The sequence below is a fragment of the Caretta caretta genome, chromosome 14 (assembly GCF_965140235.1).
Source record: "Caretta caretta isolate rCarCar2 chromosome 14, rCarCar1.hap1, whole genome shotgun sequence".
Lineage (NCBI taxonomy): Eukaryota > Metazoa > Chordata > Testudines > Cheloniidae > Caretta > Caretta caretta.
Window position 1 is genome coordinate 36249864 of NC_134219.1, and position 20809 is coordinate 36270672.

At 46.9% G+C, this 20809-nt stretch overlaps 1 protein-coding gene and 1 long non-coding RNA gene across 2 annotated transcripts in view; one reads left to right on the forward strand and one right to left on the reverse strand.

Annotated features, from left to right (window-relative positions):
- Positions 1–3744: 3744 nt before the first annotated feature.
- LOC125621855 (uncharacterized) lies at positions 3745–15701 on the reverse strand. Its single transcript, XR_007352602.2, has 4 exons — positions 15535–15701; positions 14124–14231; positions 12343–12396; positions 3745–4659 (listed from the first exon to the last, which is right to left on the reverse strand). It is a non-coding gene; the product is annotated as an uncharacterized LOC125621855 (long non-coding RNA).
- Positions 15702–17671: 1970 nt separating this feature from the next.
- LOC125621848 (uncharacterized) overlaps positions 17672–20809 on the forward strand; it is a 35453-nt gene continuing 32315 nt past the window's right edge. The window contains exons 1-2 of the mRNA XM_075119464.1: positions 17672–17936; positions 19354–19445. Of these exons, the coding sequence (XP_074975565.1) occupies positions 19362–19445 (84 nt within the window). The 5' untranslated portion in view covers positions 17672–17936; positions 19354–19361. The remainder of the gene's footprint in view (positions 17937–19353; positions 19446–20809) is intronic.

Below are 20809 nucleotides of genomic sequence, written 5' to 3' on the forward strand. Positions count from 1 at the left end.
ATACATAATCCACACAGCAGTATTTGTCATTTGTTTCTTTTTAGGAGTAGGAGTGCCCCATGGACTATAAGGTGGATAGAAAGCTGGCTAGATCATCAGGCTCAATGGGTAGCGATCAATGGCTCACTGTCCAGTTGGCAGCCGGTATCAAGCGGAGTGCCCCAAGGGTCGGTCCTGGGGCCAGTTTTCTTCAATATCTTCATTAATGATCTGTAGCATGGTGTGGACTGCATCCTCAGCAAGTTTTCAGATGACACTAAACTGGGAGGAGTGGTAGATATGCTGGAGGGCAGGGATAGGATACAGAGGGACCTAGACAAATTAGAGGATTGGGCCAAAAGAAATCTGATGAGGTTCAACAAGGACAAGTGCAGAGTCCTGCACTTAGGACAGAAGAATCCGATGCACCGCTACAGACTAGGGACCGAGTGGCTAGGCAGCAGTTCTGCAGAGAAGGACCTAGGGGTGACAGTGGATGAGAAGCTGGATATGAGTCAACAGTGTGCCCTTGTTGCCAAGAAGGCTAATGGCATTTTGGGGTGTATAAGTAGGAGCATTGCCAGCAGATCGAGGGAAGTGATCATTCCCCTCTATTTGGCATTGGTGAGGCCTCATCTGGAGTACTGTGTCCAGTTTTGGGCCCCACATGACAAGAAGGATGTGGAAAAATTGGAAAGAGTCCAGTGGAGGGCAACAAAAATGATTAGGGGGCTGGAGCACATGACTTAGGAGGAGAGGCTGAGGGAACTGGGAATGTTTAGTCTGCAAAAGAGAAGAATGAGGGGGGATTTGATAGCTGCTTTCAACTACCTGAAAGGTGGTTCCAAAGAGGATGGATCTAGACTGTTCTCAGTGGTAGCAGATGACAGAACAAAGAGTAATGGTCTCAAGTTGCAGCGGGGGAGGTTTAGGTTGGATGTTAGGAAAATCTTTTTCACTAAGAGGGTGGTGAAGCACAAGAATGGGTTACCTAGGGAGGTGGTGGAATCTCCTTCTGTCATAAATATAAAGGGAAGTGTAAACCCCTTTAAAATCCCTCCTGGCCAGAGGAAAAATCCTCTCACCTGTAAAGGGTTAAGAAGCTAAAGGTATCCTCGCTGGCACCTGACTAAAATGGCCAATGAGGAGACAAGATACTTTCAAAAGCTGGGAGGAGGGAGAAAAACAAAGGGTCTGGGTCTGTCTGTGTGATGCTTTTGCTGGAGACAGAACTGGAATAGAGTCTTAGAACTTAGTAAGTAATCTAGCTAGGTATGTGTTAGATTATGATTTCTTTAAATGGCTGAGAAAATAGCTGTGCTGAATAGAATGAATATTCCTGTCTGTGTGTCTTTTTTGTAACTTAAGGTTTTGCCTAGAGGGATTCTCTATGTTATGAATCTAATTACCCAGTAAGGTATTTACCATCCTGATTTTACAGAGGTGACTCCTTTTTACTTCTATTAAAAGTCTTCTTGTAAGGAAACTGAATGCTTTTTCATTGTTCTAAGATCCAAGGGTTTGGGTCTGTGGTCACCTATGCAAATTGGTGAGAATTTTTACCAAACCTTCCCCAGGAAGTGGGGTGCAAGTGTTGGGAGGATTTTGGGGGGAAAGATGTTTCCAAACTACATTTTTTTCAGGAACCCAGATAAAGTTTGGTGGTGGCAGTGGAAGTCCAACAGCAAAGGGTAAAATAGTTTGTACCTTGGGGAAGTTTTAACCTAAGCTGGTAAAAGTAAGCTTAGGAGGTTTTCATGCAGGTCCCCACATCTGTACCCTAGAGTTCAGAGTGGGAAAGGAACCTTGACACCTTCCTTTGCGGTTTTCAAAGTCAAGCTTGACAAAGCCCTGGCTGGGATAATTTAGTTGCGGATTGGTCCTGCTTTGAGCAGGGGGTTGGACTAGATGACCTCCTGAGGTCCCTTCCAACCCTCATATGCTATGATTCAATGAACTAGGCCCCTTGACTCAAAAGACATGTCTAACTTGGTTAATGGGATACACTGTCAGAAAACATTTGGATTCAGGAGACCTAAGGGAGCTGGTCATTGTTATGTAAAGCCTCCGCTCAATCCAGTAGAATGTGATTGTAAGATCTGTAACTTTTCAGTCATTGCTAGTATGATCATTAAGTTCTGTAACCTTTTGCAAACTTTGTAACTTTAGTTATTGTTAACATAGCCTTTTAAGTTTTGCAACTTTTGCAAGCTTTGTAACCTTTTCAATTACCATTTGTATAAACCTCCAAGCTTTCAATATTCCATCACGCCACCAGGGAGAGTGTGAACAAGGGAGTGTATGTGCGGCTGGGTGGAGAGGAACTGCCAGGAGAAAAGAGCCCGGAGACAGCAACCGGGTGTGTCTGATGTAATCTGCCCTGAGAAGGCGATCACAGAGTGCTGTAAAGAAAAGAAGAACCTGGTATGCATGAAAGGAACGAGGTCTGGGAACGCTTCTCAGTGACGGACACAGAAGGAAAACTCAGTGTACATTACAGGAGCCACCCAGTTCCAATAAAAGGAAGCAGGCACGCACACAAGCCCCTGCTTCTTGACCTGCTCGCCGGCCCGGATCCGTGACCGCAGGCAGACACACAAGATCTACGAGGCTTCGGCTTCCCAGCTTCCTGTGCTGTCTCCAGGAACTCTCCGCCTGCGTGAGTGTGTGGGTGCATGAGGGTATGAACGTGGGGAATGTGTGCGTGCATGAATAAGAGCCATCCTTTTTCTGTTTGATCCAATAGCGGCATTTAATAAAACCAATATAAGTGTAACCCGGGGTTGGTTTCTAGGGAAACTGAGGTAACAGTAATAACTTGTGCTGGCCCTACCGAAGGGGTGGCAGTGTTAACAGAGCTTGAGATGGAGTCAAATCGAGAGGACAGAGAGGCTGCGGTACGGATGATAGGCCGGTATTTCTTAACCCCTTCTGAGTTAAAGGCAATTTTGCTGATGCATTAGGAGGAGGGAAAGTCAGTTATTGCTTATTGTGCTGGACTGTTGTCGGCAGGCTCTCTAGCTGATATCAAGGAAGGGTAGGTAACAAATTTGTTATATAATGGTTTAAGGAAACCTATTAAGGTGTTTATAGAATCTCAAAAGGAGTTGGATCAGGCTAAGTTAATTTAGATGGCCCGAGAGGCAAAAAAGGTAGTAAGCAGAATATGTGGCTCCTCCCGGAAGGCAGTCAGCGAGGTTTCTTACAGCAACCGAGCTACCTACAGGGGTCCTAATCACGCCGGTATGGGACGTAAAGTGGGACGAACCAACAGAAGATGCGGAGGGTCCAGTGGAGGATCAGTGTGAGCACAGATATGGGCTTTACTCCAGGAGAAAGGAACAGATGTGGTTCGTTTACATGGACAGACTTCAGAGGTTTTGTTAAATGCTGTGAGTGATTTGGCAGGGAACAAGTCACAGCCTATGCCACAACCTGTTGAGATTGTGGGAACAGGCCTGGGAGATCTGGTAGGCCCCTATGGCTTGTTGTCCCAGGAATTGGCTCAGATGGACGTGGCCGCTTCCCGACAGAGTAGCTCCACATCTCAGTAGGGTTGCCTTGCCCTTAGCAACCCCTGCCCCCAAGATTGAATGTTAGCGGCTAAATTGCAGCCCCACATAACTGGTAGACCTTACGTGGAAGTGGGGCAGGTGAGGGCGAAAGGAAACATACAGTGGTTGCTAGCATTAATTGATACAGGAGCAGAGGCAACTCTGATTAAATCGGTGCAGGAGGACATGCAAAAAGGACAAATTATTCCTTTATTTGGCTTTCAAGACAAAGGAGTAAAAGGAATTTTATTTAAAAAATCTGTCACGGGTGACAGGACGCAGTAAGTTTTGGACAGACACAGTGGTCTGGAACAGCATGACTGAAAATGCTGTCTTAGGTGCAGATGTGGTACAGCAGAAAAAATGGATAACTGATCTGGCAGAAAGTCGGCTGTGGAAAAGGGGGACAGGGATTGTAAGTGAGCAGGTAATGCCAGGAGCATTAAGGAAAGAAGCTTGTAAAGCCATAGCAGCTGTGGTGTTACCAGATAATAAATGGACCCGGGAGTTCCCTATGGTGTGGGCCAAAAAAAAAAAAAAAAAAATCCGAATGTGGGGGCATACAAGCAGCAGTGAAAATAGTAGGAAAATTTGTAAAACCAGTTCCTCAATATTCCTACCCTGCAGAAGCTGTTCTGCATAGAAAACAATTGCTGCAGGATTTAAAAAAAACAAAGTGGTGGTGAAGTGCCAAAGTCCAAACAATTCTCTGATCCAGCCTGTGCAGAAAGCGGACGGAAGGTGGCGCCTCACGATTAATTGTAGGAAAATCAATGCGGCTACAGTCCCGATGGCACCAATAGTAGCTAATTTTCCAGCTGTATTGGCTGGAATAGCTTCACCTGCTAAATGGTTCTCTGTATTGGATATTGCTAGCTGTGTCCTTGCTATTCCATTAACCCCTGAGAGTCCGTCTTGGTTTGCTTTTACGTTCCAGAACAAACAGTTCACATTTCAACATGTCCCCATGGGTTACCATGGTGCTCCAGCTAGAGCACATGCACATGCCACAAGGATGTGGGATCAACTCCCTGATTGGAATGAGCCGTGGGTTACTTCTTGTGTGAATAACATACTAACAACAGCTGTTTCCCAGGAGGAGTGTAAACATCGAACTAAGCTGGTCCTGGGAATAGTGGGAAAAAAACAGGCTTAAAATTATCATCATGGGACAAGGCACAGCAAAAAGTTAATACTTAGGTACTATCTTGGGACAGGAGGGTCGTACTATCAGTAAACTAAAAGTGAAAATCTTACGCACCCTCCCTAAGCCAGTGGATGTGCATTCAGTTAGGGTATTGTTAGGAGCTATGGAATTTGGTCAGGATTTTATACCAAATTTTGCTGAAATTTGTAGACCCCTATGATCCCTAATTTAAAAAACTGCCAATGGGACTGGGGCCCAGAACACAATGAGGCATGCGGAAAGGTAAAAGAAGCAGTTATGACTGCACCAGCATTAGCAGAGCCGGATCCAAATCTTTTTACTTCATGGTCTCACAGCTTGGGAGCTTGAGGTGCAGTTCTGCTGCAGGAGACGTGTGGAAAGCAATGCCCTGTCGCTTATGGAAGCTGCAAATTAACACCCCAGGGGTCCACGTTTTCTCCATGTGAACTGGTGTCAAATCTAAAGGGAAGGGTAACCCCTTTTCTGTATACAGTGCTATAAAATCCCTCCTGGCCAGAGGCAAAACCCTTTCACCTGTAAAGAGTTAAGAGGCTAAGGTAACCTCGCTGGCACCTGACCCAAAATGACCAACGAGGGGACAAGATACTTTCAAATCTGGAGGGGGGTGGGAGGGAAGGCTTTTGTCTGTCCGTGTGATACCTTTGCCAGGAACAGATCAAGGATGCAAGCCCTACAACTCCTGTAAAGTTAGTAAGTAATCTAGCTAGAAAATGTGTTCGGTTTTCTTCGTTTTGGCTTGTAAATTCACTGTGCTGGAGGAAATGTGTATTCCTGGTTTTGTGTCTTTTTGTAACTTAAGGTTTTGCTGAGAGGGATTCTCTATGTTTTCAATCTGACTGCCTGGGAGATTATCTTCCATTCTAATCTTACAGAGTGTTTCTTTTATCTTTGTTTTGTTCTTCTAATAAAGTTCTGCTTTTTAAGAATCTGATTGGGTTTTTAAGGGATCTAAAAAAATCCAAGGCTGGTTTGTGCTCATCTTGTTTATTCTCAAGCCTCCCCATGAAAGGGGGCGTAAGGGCTTGGGGGAAGACATCTTCAAGTGGGCTCTTCCCAGATTCCTTGATAAATCGCTTGGTGGTGGCAGCGTACCAGGTTTTAACCTAAGCTGGTTCCCAAGGCAAGAAAGGAATCTGTGCCTTGGGGGAGTTTTAACCTAAGCTTGTAAAAATAAGCTTAGGGGGGGGTCTTTCATGCAGGTCCCCACATCTGTACCCTAGAGTTCAGAGTGGGGAAGGAACCTTGACAACTGGAATGCTTGGCTATTATATGGGCCTTACAGAAATGGAAATACATAACAGGACACTCTCCTATTATTGTAACCACAGCTCACCCCTGTAAAGCTGATTCTGCAAGAAAAGACTAATATTAAAGTAAGTGATCATCGTTTGGTTAAGTGGGCCCTGATTCTACAGAACCGCAGGCTTGTGGTAAATAAAGTAAAGGAACCTCCACTACTTCCATACGCTCTAATAATCGAAGGAAAACAACATGAATGTCCTATACCCATACAGACACAGTACAAGTGGCCCATGCAAGAAGCTGGGGATCTATTACAGGCAATATTGGATCACAAGTGGTATGTGTAAAGGTTCAGACTCAACCCTGTGGCATCTCCTGGTGGTCGCTGGGAATTAGCCCTTTGCACCACCAGCCCCCGTGTCCCTCCCAGGACCCAGTGCCCATTTCTCTGGGGTGCTGCCTCCCTGGCAGTACCCCCATACTCTCAGGTTCTGGGTCTCCCCACCCAGGGGAACCCCCCACCTTCTAACCCCATCTCACCTCAGTCTGGGCTACTGCCAGTACCCACTTAGCACCTTATATCAGGGCCAGACTGCAGTGTATATGCCACTCATCACAGGCAGGGGGGTTTTGGACCTGCTGCCTCTGCCTACCCATGGGCTGCCCCTCTGCAACCCTGCACCTATTCAGCCTCTAGTCAGGCCTGCAGCCTGAGGCTTTCCAGGCCAGAGCTCCCAGCTCCTCTGGAGCAGGGCTGGGGAAGGGCCAATCTAGCTGTCCTGCTCAACACCTTGCAGCCAGGCCCTTCTCCTTCTACCAGCAAAGGGAAACTGACTGGGCTCCTGGCTCACAGCCTCTTATACGGGCCAGCTGGGCCTGATTGAGCTGGCCACAGCTGCGGGTGCTCCCTTAATCGGGCTGGGCTTTTCCCCACAGCCCCAGCCCTCTCCCAGGGCTGGCCTCAGCCCTGTCAGGGCCGGAGCGGGTAACCACCCTGCTACAGTATGGTTATTACAAGGAAAGTCAACTTGTTGGTGCAGCAGCAGCTGTTTGTTTCCAGAACGAGAACTGGGGATCCCATGTGAACAAACATCAGCCCAGGAATGCAAAGTGGCAGCAGTCAAGCTAGCATTCAAAGCAACTCCCTTGGACTGTGACTTGGTCACATGTGCTCACTCTCAATGGACTGTGCAAGGAGTAAGCACCTGGGCACCCATATGGGAACAGCAGGAAGGCAAAGAAGTTGCATACTGGGATTACTGGAAAACTATTATTGACAGTATTCGGAAAAGGGTTGGTCCCACAGAAATCAAGCATGTTAAGGCTCACGCTAAGCAACATACTCGGGAAGGAAACTACAATGCAAAAGTGGATGAAATGGCTAAGGAAGCAGCAGCAGCTACATCTCCTGTGGTTCAAAGTAACGTCGACGTGGTAACTCAATGTCCTATGGAAAAAAGACGCAAATCCAAACAAACACTGATACAGCTGATCAAAGTCTTCTGAAACAACACAAAGCATTCATACAGTATTGTGACAAAGTGGGAATGTTCTTAATGTTTTCTCTGAATACTGTGGGGGTGCCTCAGATTTCCCCTAGGCAGTTCTTAAGTATCTAGGTGGTGGGATAAGGGGGTGTGATTGTTGCAGAGCCTTGGAGGGCCAGTGTGATGCTGTCTGCACAGAGAATGGCCGACACCCTGTCTCCTGGCAACTGATGGCCTGGGCCCCTCCCTTGCAAGGTGCCAACTGAAGGTATTGGAGAACAAAGAGATCAGGTGGCCTCCTGGCCCGGAAAAGAGACAAAGGCCAGAGGAGGGGCTGGAGAGTTTCAGTCTGGAGCTGGATGGGGAAATGGAGGGAGGCCCAGATGTGGCTCTGGCCTCCCTGCCCCCCAAGATGGACCTGACTGAAGGGTCCTGTTCTCTGTACCTACAAGCTCTGTTTTAGACCGTGTTCCTGTCGTCTAATAAACCTTCTGTTTTACTGGCTGGCTGAGAGTCACGTCTGACGGCGGAATTGGGGTGCAGGGCCCTCTGGCTTCCCCAGGAGCCCTGCCTGTGCGGACTCGCTGGGGGAAGTGCACGGTGTGAAAAGGGGATGCTGAATGCTCCGAGGTCAGCCACAGGAAGGTCGAAGCTGTGTGAGCTTCTTACCCTGGAGACAGTCTGCTCATAGAGAGGAGGCTCCCCCAGAGTCCTGACTGGCTTCATATGGAGTAGTTCTAGAGCATCGCCCGGTGACTCCGTGACACTATGAAGAACAGAAATGATCGCTACCCCTTCCTGCTTCTCCACGTGGGCACCAATGATACTGCCAAGAATGACCTTGAGCAGATCACTGCAGACTATGTGGCTCTGGGAAGAAGGATAAAGGAGTTTGAGGCGCAAGTGGTCTTCTCGTCCATCCTCCCCATGGAAGGAAAAGGCCTGGGTAGAGACTGTTGAATCGTGGAAGTCAACGAATGGCTATGCAGGTGGTGTCGGAGAGAAGGCTTTGGATTCTTTGACCATGGGATGGTGTTCCAAGAAGGAGGAGTGCTAGGCAGAGACGGGCTCCACCTAACGAAGAGAGGGAAGAGCATCTTCGCAAGCAGGCTGGCTAACCTAGTGAGGAGGGCTTTAAATTAGGTTCACCGGGGGAAGGAGACCAAAGCCCTGAGGTAAGTGGGGGAAATGGGATACCGGGAGGAAGTACGAGCAGGAACACGTGAGAGGGGAGGGCTCCTGCCTCACAGTGAGAAAGAGGGGCTATCTGTGGGTTATCTCAAGTGCCTATACACAAATGTACAAAAACAAGCAGGGAAACAAGCAGGGAGAACTGGAAGTCCTGGCACAGTCAAGGAATTTTGATGTGATTGGAATAACAGAGACTTAGTGGGATAACTCACATGACTGGAGTACTGTCATGGATGGATATAAGCTGTTCAGGAAGGACAGGAAGGGTAGAAAAGGGTGGGAGAGTTGCACTGTATGTAAGAGAGCAGTATGACTGCTCAGAGATCAAGTATGAAATTGCAGAAAAACCTGAGGGTCTCTGGATTAAGTTTAGAAGTGTGAGCAACAAGGGTGATGTCGTGGTGGGAGTCTACTAGAGACCACCAGACCAGGGGGATGAGGTGGACGAGGCTTTCTTCCGGCAACTCACAGAAGTTACTGGACCGCACGCCCTGGTTCTCATGGGAGACTTCAATCACCCTGATATCTGCTGGGAGAGCAATACAGCGGTGCACAGACAATCCAGGAAGTTTTTGGAAAATGTAGGGGACAATTTCCTGGTGCAAGTGCTGGAGGAACCAACTAGGGGCAGAGCTCTTCTTGACCTGCTGCTCACAAACCGGGAAGAATTAGTAGAGGAAGCAAAAGTCGATGGGAACCTGAGAGATGAGATGGTCGAGTTGAGGACCTGACACAAGGAAGAAAGGAAAGCAGCAGAATATGGACCCTGGACTTCAGAAAAGCAGACTTTGACAACCTCAGGGAACTGATGGGCAAGATCCCCTGGGAGAATAACATGAGGGGGAAAGGAGTCCAGGAGAGCTGGCTGTATTTTAAAGAATCCTTATTGACGTTACAGGGACAAACCATCCCGATGTGTAGAAAGAACAGTAAATATGGCAGGCCATCAGCTTGGCTTAACAGTGAAATCCTTGCTGATCTTAAATTCAAAAAAGAAGCTTACAAGAAGTGGAAGATTGGACAAATGACCAGGGAGGAGTATAAAAATATTGCTCGGGCATGCAGGAGTGAAATCAGGAAGGCCAAACCACACTTGAAGTTGCAGCTAGCAAGAGATGTTAAGAGTAACAAGAAGGGTTTCTTCAGGTATGTTAGCAACAAAAAGAAAGTCAAGGAAAGTGGTGGCCCCTTACTGAATGAGGGAGGCAACCTAGTGACAGAGGATGTGGAAAAAGCTAATGTACTCAATGCTTTTTTTGCCTCTGTTTTCACTAACAAGGTCAGCTCCCAGACTGCTGTGCTGGGCAGCACAGCATGGGGAGGAGGTGACCAGCCCTGTGTGGAGAAAGAAGTGGTTCAGGACTATTTAGAAAAGCTGGACGTGCACAAGTCCATGGGGCCGGATGCGCTGCATCCGAGGGTGCTAAAGGAGTTGGTGGATGTGATTGCAGAGCCATTGGCTATTATCTTTGAAAACTCACAGCGATCGGGGGAAGTCCTGGATGACTGGAAAAAGGCTAATGTAGTGCCCATCTTTAAAAAAGGGAAGAAGGAGGATCCTGGGAACTACAGGCCAGTCAGCCTCACCTCAGTCCCATGATAGAAAAATCATGGAGCAGGTCCTCAAGGAATCAATTCTGAAGCACTTAGAGGAGAGGAAAGTGATCAGGAACAGTCAGCATGAATTCACCAAGGGCAAGTTCATGCCTGACTAATCTAATTGCCTTCTATGACGAGATAACTGGCCCTGTGGATGAAGGGAAAGCAGTGGACGTGTTGTTCCTTGACTTTAGCAAAGCTTTTGACACGGTCTCCCACAGTAGTCTTGCCAGCAAGTTACAGAAGTATGGGCTGGATGAATGGACTATAAGGTGGATAGAAAGCTGGCTAGATTGTCAGGCCCAAAGGGTAGTGATCAATGGCTCCATGTCTAGTTCGCAGCCGGTATCAAGTGGAGTGCTCCCAGGGTCAGTCCTGGGGCCGGTTTTGTTCAATATCTTCATAAATGATCTGGAGGATGGTGTGGATTGCACCCTCAGCAAATTTGCAGATGACACTAAATGGGGAGGAGAGGTAGATACGCTGGAGGATAGGGATAGGATACAGAGGGACCTAGACAAATTGGAGGATTGGGCCAAAAGAAATCTGATGAGGTTCAACAAGGACAAGTGCAGAGTCCTGCACTTAGGACGGAAGAATCCCATGCACCGCTACAGACTAGGGACCGAATGGCTCGGCAGCAGTTCTGCAGAAAAGGACCTAGGGGTTACAGTGGATGAGAAGCTGGATATGAGTCAACAGTGTGCCCTTGTTGCCAAGAAGGCCAATGGCATTTTGGGATGTATAAGTAGGGGCATTGTCAGCAAATCGAGGGACGTGATCGTTCCCCTCTTTTCGACACTGGTGAGGCCTCATCTGGAGTACTGTGTCCAGTTTTGGGCCCCACACTACAAGAAGGATGTGGAAAAATTGGAAAGAGTCCAGCAGAGGACAACAAAAATGATTAGGAGACTGGAACATATGAGTTATGAGGAGAGGCTGAAGGAACTGGGGATGTTTAATCTACGGAAGAGAAGAATGAGGGGGGATTTGATAGCTGCTTTCAACTACCTGAAAGGGGGTTCCAAACAGGATGGATCTAGACTATTCTCAGTGATAGCAGATGACAGAACAAGGAGTAATGGTCTCAAGTCGCAGTGGGGGAGATTTAGGTTGGATATTAGGAAAAAACTTTTTCACTAGGAGTGTGGTGAAACACTGGAATGCGTTACCTAGGGAGGTGGTAGAATCTCCTTCCTTAGAAGTTTTTAAGGTCAGGCTTGACAAAGCCCTGGCTGGGATGATTTAACTGGGGAGTGGTCCTGCTTTGAGCAGGGGGTTGGACTAGATGACCTCCTGAGGTCCCTTCCAACCCTGATATTCTATGATTCTATGAAAACAAGTGAGACAAAGAATAACAGAAGTAGAAGGAAAATGAAAAACAAAAAACAAAATGTCATCATAGCAAAACAAGGAGACAAAAAGATGGGTACCTCCAGAACAACATAAAAAAAATTCCATTTGTACATGAACAAGGACATTTTGGGGCTAAAAAAACATAACACAAGTAAAAGATGTCATGTGGTGGCCAGAAATTAACACGCACATTAACAAATTTTGTCAATAATGCTTGGTGCCTGCCCAAGTTAACCCTAAAAGCGGGGGGGAATACTAAAACACCAACCTAACACTAAGGGCCTGTGTCAAAAATTACAAATGAATTACACTGGACCTTTTTCTAAAAAAAAAAAACAAAAACCTTCTACCAAAACAAAACAAAAAACCCTTTTGCTTGGTGGTCATAGATAATTTTTCAGGATGGGTAAAAGTAATCCCCACAACAAATAACACAGCTCAAATTACAGCTCTGGCTTTATGGACTCAAATGCTAAGCAAATGGGGTATACCCTTGGTCATAAATAGTAACCAAGGTCCTCACTTCATGGAAGCAGTGGTAAAAGCATTATTATTAATAAGGATAATCAAACAAAAATGGCATATGGTCTACCACCCACCAAGTGCAGGAAAAGTAAAAACAAAAACAAAAAAACCACAGTCTTGACCAAGCAAATTCAAACACAAGGCTGAAATTGGAAAACTGCTTTACCTGCAATCCTGATGACCATAAAAACCTTGGAACAAGCTGAAAGTAAGTACTCACCTTTTAAGTTAATGACAGGTTGAGCTATGAGAACTCCTAAATTCCTACTCCCATCTGAAAAATGGGTGCAGAAGGAAGTTTGAATAGCAGATTTAGTACAAACAATTTTTTAAAAATGAGCACAAAAAAATCAGCAAAGACAAAGGGAGGAACAAAAAGAACCATCTGGGTACCAATGGAAAATAGAAAACAAAGCAATTCTCAAAAAATTGGGAAGTAAAAAAACCCCTAAAACCCACATGAAAGGGACCATTCCCTGTAAAATATGTGGCCAGTCCTATAATGGTTCTGATGGCCACTCCAAATGGGAATGTATGAAAACATTCTGATCAAGTCAAACTGTATCCATCAAAAAAGTAAGTATAATCGTTCATGAATATATAAGGTAAATATAAAATAGTGTATAGTCATGTAAAATGTACTAACCTAAAAGGCTCAGTTAAAGACCTGTGTTTTGTTTGTTTATTTGTTTTCATAAACTAATCCATGAAAGCAAAAAATATACCGGGGAACCTGTTTCGTTTGGTCATCTATGGGCTCATCTACCATGTGGCTACTGAATCACCATCCATCTGTCCCATGGGAGAGGCAACCAGAGATTGTAAAATCAAGCAATTCCCACAGCAATGGGGGCTTATACCAAGGATACACATGGATTTTCTCCTCCGAATTGGGGCTACTAGTCTTGAATGGGTAAGGGAGCAAGAAATAGGACTAAGTCTTTAGTCACCCCTTGTGGAAAGGTAATTAAAGCAAAAAAAAAAAAAGTGTGACTTGGAACTGGAATGTCACAAAACTATGAAGTAAAGGCCCTGTATGGTGAACCTACCCCCGACCAGGAAAAGGTTCTTGTAAAAAATGGTCTCCAACTTATTTGAAAATGCGTGAAAAAATTTGAAGCAGTATTTGTAAAACCAGGGAAGTACCTGTATAAAAGAATAAAATGGGGATTCCGATATGAGCGTCCATTCACCTTACTTCCACCTTTTATAGGACACAGACCTATCACCGCACCTCCACCAACTGAAAAAGCAGCAGCAAAAATTCGAAAACAGTCCCTAAGTGCTGAAAATAACATAAATTTAGGCACAGTTCCAACTGGCATGAACCTTACTATAAATAACGGTTCAGAGCCGTCCTCTGTAGTTTTGTCCAAAGGTCATGTTTCAGCAACACTTATCTCCCCAGAATTAAAAAAGAAGCTGAAAAAAAATAAGAAAACAAAACTTTTTATCCAAGCAGCCGATTTCTCGGTTCACAGGGTGAAAAAGGGGTCAAACCTGGTTAAAGGTCGTGACGAGGAAAAAAACTAAATGTGGAAAATGGAAAAGTTTGGCACTGTATGGTAACAAAATCTGTTAATCCCTTTGGGGCCAAAAAAAACACTCAAGGAATATGAACCTTTCGTGTAAGAAATAGAGCATGTGTTTATTAGGAAACACATGGAGCCTCTCTACCCTAAGGGAAAAAATAAAAAAAACTTTAGAGCAACTAATGAAGTCAGCACACACTGAAAAACAAGGAAAACCAGTGAATCAAAAGATGGGATATTCTGTAATGAAATTAAGTAAATTGTAGGAAAAAAGTGTTTTCAATATTGTTAAACAATAAGGAATATTCACTCAGGATTATCCTGGAAAAAAGTTTGTATAAAAGACCAGGAAATCTTAAAAGAACAATAAAAAAAAAATCTTAAAACAGAACCAAAAAGAAACTTGGCCCCAGACTCTTAACTGGGCATTGAGTTACTACTCTTATATTAATCAATCATTCCAAGATACCTGAAATGTGGAAGTGCATACATGTACCATATGCCAGTGCACTCTCATCCTTTCCGATATAGCCAATGGAAAGGCACAAGAAGCGCATCCAGTAATATATGCCAACGCCTGGAAAAATAAAACAAAATACTATAAAATAGTAGCAGAAGAAAATGAATTATGGTAAATACCTGAATTAAAATAAAAGCAAATACTGGAAGCCCAATGGAAATGGGATACCTTGGTTAAAAAAAACCTGAAATTTAAAATAAAAAGAAGGTAATCTCACCATAAACTTACAGTAAAAAAATGGTTGGTGGAAATTATATAAAATAAACCAAAATATATGTTGGCATAAAAAAAAGGGTAATGTAACAATAAACAACCAAACCTGGTTTATGGACCAAAAAATGTGGTGTACTCATGAAAATATAACTTATTTCCAGTATGAACAATATCAATGGCACCCCCAAATGACTAAAATCTTTATGCCTCACCCTAAATTAACATCGCGAAGTTTAAAGAATATCAAGTAAAATAATACAGATTGGAATATAAAAATACAAACTAATCAAGGCACACTGGACCAGATAGAACGGTCAACTAAACTCATAATATCTGTAAAAGATATGCTTGCTCAAAAGTATAAAATTGTTTAAAAAGCTGTAAAAAAAATAAAATCTCAAATGTGTGCTTGGTACAATGTTGTATGTCAAGTAACAACATGAAATAAAGTTAATTGGGAAATGTTATTTTGAATTTCTGAAACTGCTGTATTATTCCGTATATGTTTCTGTTGTAAATATCAGATGTTAAGCAATATAAAAAAACCCAAGCTTTGCAAAAAACTTATAAAATTAAGTTGTTAAATTATGCAACTAATAATCATAAAATAATGCTTTAAGTTTTATAAAAACAAAAAAAACCCACAGATAATCTAATAGTTAGTGTACAAATTGCAGGTATGGCGTGGCAATACTGAATGAATGGTGTGAACATAACTTGACATGACTTAAACATGGCTGAAGGGCTGCAGAGGATCCTGGGAACAGGGTCCCTTGAAGCAGATTTGATAAAGGACTGGCAAAGCCTGCATGTATGATCGATATTGTCATAGTGAACCTATTGGTCGGCAAATATGGGCCCATGCAAAAGTAAATATCACATGTATAAAGTTGCAGCATGGAGCACAGGGCGACCTGGTTGTAGTGACCTTGCAGCAAGGACACCACACAGAGAGCCAGAGTGAATGATTGATGAGTGAGTAAACGTGGAGTGGAGTGGTGTGGAGTGATTTTCATTGGGTACTTCCCCAGCCCCTTCTAAAATACTAAATAAATAAAATTAATAACCACACGCCCACTGGGCATGCTTTTAAGACATGTGACTCCTTTGAGGAAAAAGAGTATAAGAATCAAGCAAAGTAAATTACTGTTGGTTGAGATTCCTTAATTGACTCTTGAAGAAGCAACGCTGCCAGACAGAGTAGCCAAAACTCTGCTCTGTGGGCTCGAGTAGGACTGTGAACCAGAGGGGTCTCAAGGCAGCCAAGGCCTTGCCTCGAGGGAATCCGAGACAGGCCAGAGGGCTGAGAAGAACAGACCTGGAGAGAAGAAGCCGTCCATAAAATTGGTAACCACCTTCTCTGTTAGCCAAGCAGGAACTGCATCAGGCTAGCACAGGGCCTGCTTGTGTATGTTTGTAAAAGAGAGACTTGTTAAGAGGAATTTATAGCTCTTAATGTATTGCTCTTAATATCTAACATAGAAGTTATATGCTTAATGTAACCCTTTACCGCTCGTGTAATTCCTTCTTAAGAAACTATTGTGGATTGAAAATAATTGCTGTGGACCTTTTTCACTGGTATGACAGTGATCTGTTCCACTGGACACCAGTAAAGATCCAATTCAGGGGTAGTATCGCCCCCTGTTGTCAACACCGAGCACCCCCAGCCTCTTTCCCAGCAGCTCTTGTTACAGCAGCACCCCTGGACACCAACATGACGATTCAAATGGGATGGTTTGCAGGATCAGGCCCTCATCGGCTCTCTCATATATTATTTCTCCACATTTCATATAGCAGGAGGTGGGATTCAGGAAGGGGGTCTGAGCAAGGGAGGGGAGACTCCATCATTGGAGCCCAGGTGGGGAAGGGGCTGAGATCCGGGCAGTTGAAGCTGGTCCGCGTGTCAGGAACTGCTTCCCATCAGAATTTGCTACCAATCGCAAAAACCTGCATTCACTTGGTGCCTAAATTTTTGCAGTAGCAGTCCCCTAAGTGCCTGTGTTTCTGCCTCTAGACATGTGCACTGCTGCCCCCCGCTAGGCACCCACATATCTATCTCCTGCCCGATTCCTAGAACGACCCTGACTCTAGGGAAAATAGGTGCTCCTCTGTTTATCTTGCCTTCAGGGCCCAATTCAGCAGCTCTGCTCAGAAACTACAGCATTGCACTGGGAGCTTAGGTTTAGTTACTTGTCCACTAGGACCCCTAAATCCTTTCCAGGGACACCGCTTTCCAGGATACAGCCCCCCATTCTGTAGATAGAGCCTACGTTCTTTAGGACAAATTTTCAAAAGTGTTTCGGCATCTCAAGTTGCAATTGGGTGCCTGTAGGATTTCCAACATACCTAAGCAGGTTAGACAATCACCTGTCGGGGGGGGTCTCTACTGAATCTGCCACAGCACAGGGAGATGACCTTGATGGCTTCTTGAGGTCCCTTCCAGCCGCACATGTCTATGATTTCCATGAGGTCATGTGGTAAAGAATAAACTTGTGCTAGAGGAAAAATAAAAAGAACAAATTGTGAAATAACAATTGTAAATTACAAAATCCTGGTAAGAACAAAGGAAATGTTCTGCTAGGAACACTGCAAGTGATGGCTTAAATACCAGCACCAATTACTATTTTCTGTGAGGGTTTATTATTAGCACCTTACACTAAGCAGCACAGTGACATCCATCTGCACAATGTTAACCAAGGCATGCTAAGGAAAACAGGAGTAACCAAAACACTGCTGTTAAAAAGCATTACAAATAAATAAATAAACTGAAGTGAAATTGCATTTACAGTAGTTTACTGGAAACAGAGTAACTTTCAGGCATCCGAACAGGAGATAAGACCCCCATAAAGTGCCAATGAATTATTTTGTGTAACAAAGACATATCTGGTCATGCGCTTTAACACCACAGCCCAGGAGTGGGGTTGCTGAGACGGGCCAGCAAGGAACACAAACCTCTCTGCCACCCATGTGCTATTTTGGCAACCACTGCCCAGGGCTCACCCCATTGTGGTCACTTTTATCCCCTCTGCCCCTCGCTGTCCCAGGGTTTCCCCTTCTGCCCCTGTCTGGCAGCGCATCTCCCCCATCCTAACCCCGGTTCCTGCCCCCTCTCCCTGACTCTGTCTACCTGCCCCCCTCATTCCCCTGCCTCCGCCAGCGGCTCCACCCGCTCCTGGACACGCTTCGGCCCCCGCCCCATAAACGGGGGGCCGCCCTGCCGCGGGGAGCAGCTTCCGATGGCAAGTGAGGGCGGCGGCTTCAGCAGATGTTCCCGAGCGTGTTCAGACCGCTCCAGCCTGCTCCGTGACAGCTCGGCGTTGTGGGGAAACTCCTCTCCTCCGCCCCTTCCCTCCCCGGGGCTGCGCTTCCTGGCTCAGCGGCTGCTGCTGCCGCCGCCTCCATTGTGATCGGGGAGCCTGGGCCGAGCGGCTGCTGCTCCCCCTTGGGGTCTGTCCGAGCCCCCTCGGGGCCCAGCCGGGGGCACTGTCTGCGGCGGCTGGAACCAGCCCCGGGCTCTGCCGACACCAGCCCCTGAGCCGGAGCCTGCAGGTGAGGGGAGAGACCCGGGGGAAGGGCCGGGGCCGGGCAGGAAAGTGACTCCGCACCAACGGCCCCTCCTCGCCCCAGCTCCGCTCCCGGGGGTCTGCGAGTCCCAGGCCGGCTGCTGCCCTCGCTCCCTGGCTCCCCGAAGCTCTCGTTAGCAGGAGCCGATCCAGCCCGGAGAGTGAATGGCCCCAGCACAGTGACCAAGTCTTCCGGGCAGAGGGCGAAGGAGATGGGGGAAAAACCAGGCTGGAAGGGGCAGCAGGAGCTTATTGCGGAGGGAGGTTCCCGGCTCCCAGCCCTGCCCAGCCTCGTTCCCTGCAGCGCCCCGGGGACAGACTGACTTTCCTGGGAACAAGGTCAGGAGCAGGGAGAGGAAAACCAGTTGCTGCTCCGCCTGGTCCCTGCACTGCTGAGGGAATGTGCCGCCGTCCGGGACAGAGTCAGGCAGGGTCCCCCAAACGGGCTCCTTTGAGTCTGCTCTTTTCTAAGGCCAGGAAATTCCTACACTAGGAAATTAGGTCAGTATAACTTCCTCACTCGGGGGTGTGAAAATCCACACCCCAAGAAAAGTAACACAATTAAACCAACCTAATCCCCAGTGTAGACCAGGGGTGGCCGACCTGTGGCTCCAGAGCCACATCCGGCTCTTCAGAGGTTACTATGCGGCTCCTTGTACAGGCACCGACTCCGGGGCTGGAGCTACAGGTGCCAACTTTACAATGTGCCAGCAGGATCTCACTGTTCAACCCCTGGCTCTGCCACAGGCCCTGCCCTCATTCCACCCCTTCCCGCACCTTCCCTTGAGCCTGCCATGCCCTCGCTCCTCCCCCACCCCACCCCCCAGAGCCTCCTGCATGCCACAAAACAGCTGATCAGGAGGGAGGGGGAGGTGCTGATCGGCGGGGCTGCCGGTGGGTGGGAGGCATTGGGAGTGGGGCAGGCAGAGCTTATGGGAGGATGTTGACGTATTACTGTGGCTCTCTGGCAATGCACACTGGTAAATTCTGGCTCCTTCTCAGGCTCAGGTTGGTCACCCCTCGTGTAGACAGTGCTAGATTGACAGGAGAATTCTCCCATGGACATAGCTACTGCCTTCTGGGAGGTGGAGCACCTACCTCGACAGGAGAAGCCTTCCTGTTGGCATAGGTAGCATCTTTACTGAAGATGCAACTGTGTTGCAGCAGCATTGTAAGTGTAGACCTGCCCTAAGGTTTGGTTTAGAGACTTTTAAAAATGTCTCAGTGGGTTTAGTCCTGGTGGGAGGGGCTGGGTCTGTGCTGCAATAAAGTGATCAAGTGTTTTTCCAGCCTGGCAGAATCGAGAGTCTGGCTTCAGGTAAAGAGCCCTGGGGGAAACTGGGGTGTAAAATAGACTAAAGCATTTTCTGATGCCTGCCCAATGGCCCTTCTTGCACTGACAGGAGGCAGAATGACATCCACATCTTGCTCCAGATCCTCTCATCCTCCCAGGGGACGGGGAAGAGACATGGCTGCTTCAGTGGTGCTGGCTCAGGTAAGTGTTTTGCAGGGAGCTGCTGGGGAGGGTGGGCTTGGTCTGGACGTGGGGGAGAGACAGGAAATACAGGAGGAAAGCTGAATGGGGAATGAAAAACCTCTGTTGTGTCCTTTGTTCTCTACACAACAAAACCAATATGGAGAAGCCACAGGGGCACAGCTAGGTCCTAATTAACCATATTTAGTAACTATACACAGACATGCAAGGTCTAGCCACATATTTACGCTACTGCTTAGATTAGTCCTTGGCAGCTTCTAAACCACAGAACATAGTGAGCCACCAGACAGCTCACAAACTGCTTGAAGGGATGTAAAGGGTTTTTTGGATTGCTTGGTCCTTAAGGGCAGCTAATCATCAACAGGAGCCCTTCCCGTATGTCCCTCTGCTTCGGCCTCAGTGGGTTTCAACTGCCTGGGTTCTCAGCTACTAGCTATAGTGCCCCCATCTGACTGTTTAAGGGAGCCAGGAACCCTACCCTACCTCCCTATGTAGTTTCAGTTATCCCTGACCTGGTCCTTACCCCCAGGACTAGCCTGATGCCTCTGTACATAGCTTCCCTAATGGATGAACCAACAATCAATGTACACTTTATTTACAAGGGGAAATATACAGGAAGCCTATAAAGGGAAGGGAAAAATGGTCTTGGAGTAGATACATCAGTAACACCATACAACTCACAAGTAACACAACCCCGAGGGTGGATTGCCCTGGATTGACGAGTCCAGTTTATTCCACACTAGTGGGCTCCAAAAGGTGGAGGACCCCATATTCCTTGATGAGATGTTGCAGGCCTGAAGCTGCTGGAGTGCGATGGGGTGATGAGGGTGCCGATTCGCCCAGGGTTCTAACCTCTCTTCGGCATCAATAGGCATTACTCAGAGTGGGAAAAGTCTCCACAGCGTAGGGAGGCCCCTCTGTGTTTCCCAGGCCACTTGCTCTCTGCCTGAGTTCGGCAAATCCCTTTGAGGGCAAAAGTGGCAACACACTAGGCAGGGGGAGACAGTTAGGTGATTGCCCGCGCTCCCCTCAGGCTGTGGGAGACAGACAGGGCATCGCCCACCCTCCCCTCAGGGTAGGGGAGACAGTAAGGTGGTTGCCCATGCTCTCCTCAGGCAGGAGGGAGACAGCTGGTGGATTGCCCACATTCCCTCAGGCAGCAGGGAGACAGTCAGGGGATTGCCCGCACCCCTCTCAGGCCGGGGGAGACAGTTGGGAGATCGCCCATACTCCCAGCAGGCGGGGGGAGTCATCTGGGGGATCGACCATGTTCCCGTCAGGCAGGGGTAGGCAGTCAGAAGATCGCCTGTGCTCCCCTCAGGAAGGGGGGAGACAATCAGGGGATCACCCGCACTCTCCTCAGG